At 18.1% G+C, this 10,049-nt stretch overlaps 4 protein-coding genes and 1 non-coding gene across 5 annotated transcripts; all 5 read left to right on the forward strand.

Annotated features, from left to right (window-relative positions):
* PGSY75_1245700 lies at window positions 1–496 on the forward strand (the record flags this gene model as incomplete). Its single annotated transcript, XR_001974547.1, has 1 exon — window positions 1–496. It is a non-coding gene (non-coding RNA).
* A 464-nt stretch (window positions 497–960) lies between these two features.
* Window positions 961–2,595, forward strand: PGSY75_1245800 (putative clathrin coat assembly protein AP180; the record flags this gene model as incomplete). Its single annotated transcript, XM_018787012.1, has 3 exons — window positions 961–1,019; window positions 1,202–1,391; window positions 1,522–2,595. The coding sequence occupies 3 exons, from the start codon at window positions 961–963 to the stop codon at window positions 2,593–2,595; spliced, it is 1,323 nt and encodes a 440-aa protein (XP_018640877.1).
* A 1,148-nt stretch (window positions 2,596–3,743) lies between these two features.
* Window positions 3,744–4,673, forward strand: PGSY75_1245900 (hypothetical protein; the record flags this gene model as incomplete). Its single annotated transcript, XM_018787013.1, has 1 exon — window positions 3,744–4,673. The coding sequence occupies one exon, from the start codon at window positions 3,744–3,746 to the stop codon at window positions 4,671–4,673; it is 930 nt and encodes a 309-aa protein (XP_018640878.1).
* A 557-nt stretch (window positions 4,674–5,230) lies between these two features.
* Window positions 5,231–7,268, forward strand: PGSY75_1246000 (hypothetical protein; the record flags this gene model as incomplete). The annotated part of the gene is made up of 4 exons (XM_018787014.1): window positions 5,231–6,170; window positions 6,288–6,657; window positions 6,976–7,062; window positions 7,208–7,268. The coding sequence occupies 4 exons, from the start codon at window positions 5,231–5,233 to the stop codon at window positions 7,266–7,268; spliced, it is 1,458 nt and encodes a 485-aa protein (XP_018640879.1).
* Window positions 7,269–8,325: 1,057 nt separating this feature from the next.
* On the forward strand, window positions 8,326–10,049 carry PGSY75_1246100 (delta-aminolevulinic acid synthetase; the record flags this gene model as incomplete). The annotated part of the gene is made up of 1 exon (XM_018787015.1): window positions 8,326–10,049. A coding segment is annotated over one exon (1,724 nt), but the record flags the coding sequence as incomplete, so codon positions are not given.

Consider the following 10,049-nt stretch of genomic DNA (forward strand, 5'->3'; position numbering starts at 1 on the left):
TTATGATTCTTATTATATATAATTGAATTTTTTTCTTTTCTTAGTATAACTTTTTTTTTTCCTTTCACATATATATATATATATAATATTTATATTTATGAGGTTAAATAAAAGAATCTTAAAAGTTATATTATAAAAAAAGTAAAAAATATATATATATATATATATATATATTTTATACCTTTAAGGTTTAATTTTTTGCAATCCGCCATTTTTCTCTTCTTATAAAAGAAAAATGTATAAACCCAATTTTTCTTTCTTTTTGAATATAATTATATTTATATGTATAGATATATATTTATATTTATTTATTTTATAATTTATATTATATTATTTGTTTTCCTTTTTTTTTTTTTTTTTCTCTTTTTTTTTCTTCTGTTTTTTTTTTTTCATTTTTCTTATTTTCATTATTTGTTTTTGTTTTTGTTACAACCATATAAAATAGTTGTATAATTCTTCTATATTATATATTATATATTTTTTTTTTTTTTTTTTTATTTTTTTTTTTTTTTTTTTTTTTTTTTTTTTTTTTTTAAAAAGTATATATTATTAATATATATTATTTTTATGTGTATATAATATATTATTTCTTTTTATGATTAATTTATATATATATGTCACAATCTATCTTATTGTATGTAAAAAGAAAAAGAGAGAATGCAAGGAGACTAAATAAAAATGTATAAATAAAAATATATATATATATATATATATATATATATATATTTGAAAAAAATATAATGTGTTCTGATATGACATAATAATATAATTTTTTTTTTTTTTTTTTTCTTGGTTTGAATTCAAAAAAAAAAAAAGCGAATTCATTATATTTTAAGTATCAGTTTGTATATCTCTGTAAAAGGTAGTCCCACCCCCAAAAAATAAAATAAATAAATAAATAAATAAATAAATATATATATATATATATATTTATATTTATATATATTTTATTTCTTTTAGATGCTATTATTTAAGAAAGTTAATTCAAAAGTCTTGAGTATAAATAATTATTTACAAAAGTAATAAAAACATATAATTAATAGATTTTAAGTATATATTAACATTTGCATATTTTTACGTATGGTCATTTTTTTTTTTTTTTTTTTTTGTGTGTAAATATATTTTATTTGTATTATCTTATTATATTTTATTACATGTTGTTTAAAATATTTATATTTAATTTGTTTTTTTCATGTTACAGATATTTAGAATCTAATCAATTCGAAAAAAATTTAAAAGAAGCGTTGAATAATAAAAACTATGGAGTGTCTAATAGTCTTCTATATGATTTATCTATATCAACTTATGACGTAAATTATTATAAAAGGGTTATGACGGAGGTGTTTAAGGCCATACAAGAGAAGCCATCTAGATGGAGAAGAATATACAAGGTAAAAAATATTTATGCATATATATAAATATATATATATATATATATATATATATATATATAAATGTTATCATAAATACACACACATATATATATATATATATATATATATATGTATGTTTTTTTTTAAGGGCCTAAAATTGTGCGAGTATGTTATGAAGAACGGTTGCGAATATTTTATTAGCGACGTTAAAGATAAGGAAGAACTCATAAAAAAATTAACACACTTTACTCACCTTGAAGATTTAAAAGACAAAGGTATTGGAATAAGAGATATATCAAATAATATATTAAGATTATTAAAAGATAATAAATATTTAAAAAATGAAAGAATAGAAGCAGCAAAATATGCAAATATTTGTACTAATATAGAATCGAAACCTATAGAAAAGAAAGGTTTCTTTTCAAATAGAAAAAAAAAAAAAAAACATAAAATTAAAAGAACAAGTGAATATAGTAGAAGAAATATTAATGATCCAAGAAATTTAAGACAAAGCTTACAATCAAAAAATATATTAGATCAAATACAAGAAGAAAGAAAATCAATTTATGGATATACAAATGATGATAATAATATATTTAATGAAAAAAGATATGATATAGAAGAAAATAATCATAATAATAATATTTCTTCATATTCTTCAAATAATTCGTCTTCTTCATCTTCTTCCTCAACATCATCATCTTCATCATCATCATCTTCATCATCATCTACATCATCTGCATCATCACCATCCTCAGCAACATCGTCATCCTCTTCATCTTCTTTTTGTAGTAATAGAAATTCTTCAAATAGTGCTCATTCAAATTATAAAACTAATAATAATCATAAAAGAATATCAAAAAGAAAAAAACATATAAAACATAAAAAATATTCAACATCTTCATCTCCAAAATCATCAAGAAGGTCTAATCGATCCTCATCAAATTCTCAAGATGAATATAATAATACCTCATCTAAATTTTCTACACAATCAAGAGGTCGTTCAGCGTCACATACATCATCATGTGTATCGTCGCATACGTCTTACAAACATTCATCAAGATTATCATCAAATTCGTCAACCTCTTCCTCCGCCTCAAATAGTTATTCCAGTCGTTCTAGGGCAAGATCACATTTTAGAAATAAACATGATGGGCGTTCAAAAAAAAAGAAAAGAGAAAAGGAAAGAAAAAAAAGTAGATCAACAACTAGACACAAATGAACAAATAATAAAAAGTAATGTTATTTATTAAAAATTTTGAAATGTGTTCCTATATTTTTTTTTTTATGTTCATTTATGTTTACATAATTATGAATTATCTTTTATTTAAGGGATCCTAAAGGTTCCAAATAAAATGTTGCATGTGGACATATAAACATTATATTTAAAATGTGATAGAAATGTTATATTGTTATATTGTTATTTTTTATTTTGTTATTTTTTTAATTTTTTAATTTTAATTTTTTAATATATATATATTTTTTTTTTTTTGTTTATAATGTAAAAATATATTTTTTTATATATATGGCCTGAAAAGAGGACGATTTACAGAATTTTATAATGAAATGTAAATATATATATATATATAAAATATATATATATTTATTATATCCCTTTTAATTCAGGAATAATTTATAGATATAAAAAAAAAAGAAAATATATTTATATATATATATATATTTTTATTTATTATGTGCCTTTTATATCAAAATATATTATTATTTATTTTTTATTTTAAATTTATCTTTTAATAACATTTTTGATATTTTTACTTTTAATTAAAAAATGATTTATTTGTAAAAAAAAAAAAAAAAATCAGGAATGTTGTCGGGTCGATTTGATGGAAATAATTGAATAATATAAAAGAAAGAAAAAAGAGTATATTATATATTAGATAAATAAATAATATATATATTAATATAGTTTTGTATGTTCGCCAAAATAATATAGAGATAAATATATAGCATATAATATATATATAATTATATATATATATATTTATTTTTTTAATAATGATAATAAAAATATATATTTATATATAATTTAAAAAATGTATTATATATATAAATAAATTCTTATGAACATATATCTATCAAAATTTGATATATTATATAACATATAATATTATATAGCTTTAATCCGTATTGTTGTAAAATTTTAATATATATATAATTTATTTATTTTTATATTTTGAACGATATACATTTATTATATATATATATATATATATATATTTCTTCCCATTTGGTTTAATAAAATACATTTATTTATATTTTTAAATATATATATATATATAGTTATACATATTATTATTATTATTATTATTATTTTATTTTATATTATATTATTTTTATTTTTTTTTTTTTAAAATGGCTGAGTTGTTGACTATAAAAAATTTATTTATTTGTTCTCATGAAAAGAGTGTTGAAGAGTTGACAAAAGTGATGGATGGTTTAATTAAGAAGATTGAAGAAAGGAATGAGAATGAGAATGATGATGATAAAAAAAATAAGAATGAGAAAAAAAAGAAATATGATATGATAAAAGATTATATGGATGCTAATAAGAATAATGTATTACATTTCGCTGTATATGGAAATAATATTAATAATGTAAAATTTATTATAGAGAATACTGATTTAATAAATACATATAATAATGATGGACAGAATGGATTAATTATTAGTATATTAAATAAAAATAATGATATTAGTAAGTTCTTATTAGATAATAATATTAATTATAATCAAGTTGATAAATATAATTCAAATTCGTTATTATATAGTATGATTACACAAAATTATGAAATTTTTAATTTATTAATTGAAAAAAATGATATAGATATTAATATTAATAGTTATGAAAAAGGAAATTTAATAAGTATATGTATTTTTGAAAGAAATATTAAATTATTAAAAAAACTATTTAATAAAAATATATCTCCAGAATTAAAAGAAAAAAATATATATCCTCATCCACTCATTTTTATATTATATAGTAATGATAATTATTTATTATATTTATATTTAACATATTCTTTATATTATTATTCAAAATCAAAAGAATTATTTAATATAAATAAAATTAATTTTGATTATACAACAGATGATATATCAATCGATTTACAAAACAAACAATGTATTCATTCAATTTTAAAAAGTCAAAATATGGATATAAAAAAATTCCAATCTTTATTAAATATTAAGGATGAAAATAATTCCTCATTATTAGACATATGTATACAAATGCAAAATGAACAGGGAAAAAATATATTGTCTTATTATAATATGGAACAATGAAAAATTATAGTACCAATAAAAATATAAGCACAAATAAATAAATATATATATATATAATATATATGTATGAATATTTTTATATTATTTACATATGATCCATTTATTTCTTCATATAAATATATACATATATACATATTTTTTCAGTATATAATTATTTTATATATATTATAATTTTACCAGCGTTTTATGGTAAAATGAAAAAAAAAAAATTCCCATTTTAATCCCTTTTTTTTTTTTTTTTTTTTTTTTTTTTTGTAATATTTTTCTTTTAAATGGTTTAACCAAATTTTTTGTCCTACAAAAGAGTAAAAAATAGGAAAAACAAAAAATAAAAATAAAAATAAACCTGACATATCAAAATACACACACACAAATATATATATATTTTTATATATATATATAATATATATGTTTTTATATTTTTGTATAAAATATTTTTTTTGTATGTCATGGTTTGCCTTATTTCATACATTCTCATATGTTCTATTGTACTTGTCCTTATTTTTTCTTACCTTTAACATTCAGATATGCAAAAAAAAAAAAAAAAAAAAAAAAAAATGCATATAAAAAATTTTATCTTAAAAATATATTTCTTTTTACTATTATTTAATACTTTAATTTTGTTCGCAAAATGTAGCTTACGTATTTTACCACTTAATCATATTATTGATGGTATAATAATACATTTAAATTATAAATTTATAAAATATAAAGTATATGCAAAAGGTATACACTTAAATGTGAATTTCGAAAATGTAGGTTCAGTTAGACATATAATTGAATCATACAAAGATTTAAATACATTATATTGTAATTTAAATAAAGACAAAGAAGAAGAAACTATTAATAAGAACATGTTAAGAACTAATAATTGTGTTATTTTTGTATATATAAAATATAAAGAAAACTTAAAAAATATTTATGATTTTATGGAATATTTATATATAAATACTAGTGCTGTTGCTCTTATACTTATTTCTGATAATTTTCTCTATGAAAATGAAATATATAATCCTCATGAAGATTTAAATATTACCATTATACATCCAAGTATTCTCACATATTTTATATCATATGATCGATTATCAGAATATGATACAAATAATTATGACAAATATATTTTTGAATTATATTGGGGGGTAAATCAAAAAACAGATATTGTACATATAAATTATCATTTAGATTATGGAAAGTATTTTAATTATACTTTTTTTATATATATGAAGAACTTCCTTCTCGATTTAAAAAATCATATCACATATGAAATACAATTTAGTATACATAAAAATTTTACTATAGAGCCAAGATTCTGTTTTATTAGAGATTCATCTTATTGTATTAGTAAACCAGATTATATGAATTCAAATGTGGTACGAGAAGTAGTAGAACAACAGGTAAGAAGTTTATGTATATATGAATTAACTCTAATAGATGATCATATTAAAAGTGATATTGTTCAAAATAATACATCTGATGATTTCCAGAGTAATACTCAAGGTAATAACAATAAAACGTATGAAAATGATATTAATACTACTAATATAAATTATGATGAAAAAGAAAAACAAGCCAATATGTTAGATAAAAGAGAACAAAACCATATTTATGCTTTAGGAAAAAAAAAATTGTTTAGTGAAAAATATATATATTATATAAATGCATTATTTAATTTCGGATTTGAAAGAAAATATTGTTCTAGTGATTTCAACGATTTAACAAAAAAATGCTCAGATAAAATACTGAACATATTAAATGTTTCGGTTAAGGATGTAGACCATTGTTTTCTCACCAATTTTCATACATATATGAAAAATATGATTAAAACTAAATTCTACGTTTATTCAATAACTATAAATGATAAAACTTATAAAATTAAATTAAATAAAGATATTAGCATTAAATTGATATGTTCTGCTTTTAAAAATATGCCTAAGAGGTGTAAAGATTATTTGTTTAATGAATTAATTGATGCTGACTATGTCAGGTAAAATGTCCAAAAAAAAAAAAAAAAATAGCCAAATTGTGAAGAAATAAAAAAAAAAATATATATATATATAGCCAAATGGTGAAGAAATAATAAAAAAAAATATTTATATGTGCATATATTTATATGTAATGATTATATATATATATATATATATATATATATATATTTATTTATATAATCCATATATGACATTTTAACAGGAATAGATTTCTATATATGTGTAATAATAATTAATAATATTTATAATAAGAAAATAAAAGAATACATAATATAAAATGATATATTTTTATCTTTATATTTTCATGTTCTTTACAGAGAAAATACCTACGAGGAACTAATATGTTTTTATTTCCTGATCATTTTATTGTTGGTTCATATCATTGGAACCTTTTTAAATTATTTGTAAAACAAACATATATATATATAAATATATATTTATATAATTTTGTGATTATTCTATTTTATAATTACACATTTGTTTACATATTTTCATTATGTCTCAGTGTATATAATTTATATATTTTATATTTTATTTTTCATATTTTAGGGTACCTTATTATATAAATCTTTATGAAAAAAAAAAAAAAAATAAAGAACGTTCACCATGAAATGATATAACTTATAAAATGGATTTTTTTCATTCCTTATTTTTTTAAGAAATATACAATTTGTAAGTAATTCACGGAGGAACTCAAACTATTTTTATAGAACATATATATATATATATATATATATATATATATATATATATATATTATGCAGACATAATAAATAGAACAAATGTATGTCCAAAAATATATTAATCTTATTATTTTGGTTCATACATATATATATATTTTATTATTTTTTACTTTTTGTTGATTTGAGATATATTTCGATAATCAATTTTTTTTTTTTTTTTTTTTAATTTTTAAGATAAAAAAATAAAAAATAAGAATATATATTTTAAAGTCTTTTTCAATAAAGCTATATATGATATTATGTGGTTCATATAATATATATATATATAAACAAAAATAATAAAAAAAAATTTCAACATATATTTAATGGTTTGTGGAATATTTCTATAAACTGGTCTGTATTAAAAATATATGCAAGCATAATATATATATATATATATATATATATATATATTTATTTATTTATTTTATTATTATTTTTTTTTTTTATATACCAAATTTAAAACATTAAAATTTTAATTACCTTTTAAAAATAGAATTAACAAATTATAAAGAATTATAGGCATACCTAAATAATTTCCACTTGTTTTCTTTTTTATAATTTTGTTGTATATATAAGATATTGTTAATTATAAAAATTTTAAATATACCAATTAAAAATATATATATAAAAACACTATTGTAAACATACATATATTTAATACAATATGTAAGTTTTTTTCTTTTATAGACTCGTATATAACAATTTGTATTTACATTTTTTTGAATACAAAAAAAATTTATGTACTCTCTACAAATACTCTATAAATAAATATATGTTTTATGAGATAATAAATGTAATATTTTCAAAAAGTATAAAATAAACAATACACACATAGATAAATAAATACAAACAGGTATATATAATATATATATATATATATATATATATATATTTTTATTTATTTATTTATTTATTTATTTATTCATTTAATTTTTTTATATGATGAGGAAAAAGAGAACTTTGAAAGTGAGTATTAACGAAATTAAGAAATATTGCCCGTTTGTTAAAAATATTCAATTTTTATATAATAGTAATGATAAAAAAAATAATGTAGTATTATCAGTTATGTCAGATTTATGTCCTGTAGGTAAAGCAATAAATGAGAAACATTTTATAATAATAGATAATAAATCAAAAATTAATATTATAAAAATATTGAAACAAGCTAATATGCAATCAAACATTTTAGTACAATGTATTAAAAATAAAAATACAGAAAAAGAGAATATGTCTAAGGATGACATATTAAAAAATAGTAAGAGAAATAATAATATGTTATTTTATGATATATTAGAAAAAAATAAAAATGATCCTAGTTTTGAAATAAATGATAATAGTATAGAAAAAAATAATATTATATATAAATATATAAATTCATTAGATGAATATAAATTATTTAAAAATGAGTGTAATAATAATTTAAAAGAACTTCTAAATAAATTATTTAAAGATAAAAGATATCGTATCTTTACTATATTAAATAAATATAGAATAAATTATCCTAATGTATATATAGAAAATAATAAATTAATGTTACCTTCATTTTATGAATTTTATCAAAAATATGGATATAAAGCATGCATAGGAAATACTAAATACCAATTAAGTTCCTCATTTGGGGATGATAATAAAAATATATGTTCATATAATGATTCAAAAAAGGAGAACTATTTATTTAATTTCTGGAATTTACATATAGATAATGTTTCAAACGAAAAAACAGTCGTGTGGTGTTCTAATGATTATTTGTGTTTATCAAATAATGAGAAAATAATCGAAGTAGGTATAGAAACGTTAAAAAAAATAGGAAATAGTAGTGGGGGCACAAGAAATATCTCTGGAAGTTTGTTAAATCATACACATTTAGAATACATTATAGCTAAATGGTATAATAAAGAAAGTGCCTTATTATTTACATCTGGTTATATTGCTAATGTAGGAGCTTTAGAAACATTAGGAAAATTATTAAATTTGATTTATATTTCTGATGAAATGAATCATGCATCTATTATAAATGGTATTAGAGAATCACGTTGTGAAAAATTTATTTTTAAACACAATGATATGAATGATTTAGAAAGAATTCTATATAATTTGAGGATAAACAAACAATATGAAAACAGAAAAATTATGATCGTATTTGAATCAATTTATAGTATGTCTGGTCATATTTCAAATATACAATATATAGTACAGCTAGCCAAGAAATATAATGCATTAACATATGTTGACGAAGTACATGCTGTCGGATTATATGGAAATAAAGGTTCAGGGTATTTAGAAGAATTAAATTTGTGTAATCATATTGACATAATAAATGGTACCTTATCAAAAGCTATTGGATCATTAGGTGGTTTTATATGTGCTAATAAATATTATATTGATGTCATAAGGTCTTATTCTTCTCATTTTATATTTACTACATCCTTAACTCCAGTTAATATTAATACCTCTGCTGAGGCTATACATATAATTCAAAATGATATGTCTCTCAGAAAAAAATTAACTCACGTTGTTAACAAAACCAAACAAAAATTACAAGAAAGGGGAATACAACTTTTGCATAATAATTCACATATAGTAGTTCTTATGATTAATTCTGCAGAAAAGTGTAAACAAATATGTGATGACCTTTTGAAGGAGTATAACATATATATACAGCCAAT

This window comes from Plasmodium gaboni, chromosome 12 (assembly GCF_001602025.1).
Source record: "Plasmodium gaboni strain SY75 chromosome 12, whole genome shotgun sequence".
NCBI classification, from domain to species: domain Eukaryota; phylum Apicomplexa; class Aconoidasida; order Haemosporida; family Plasmodiidae; genus Plasmodium; species Plasmodium gaboni.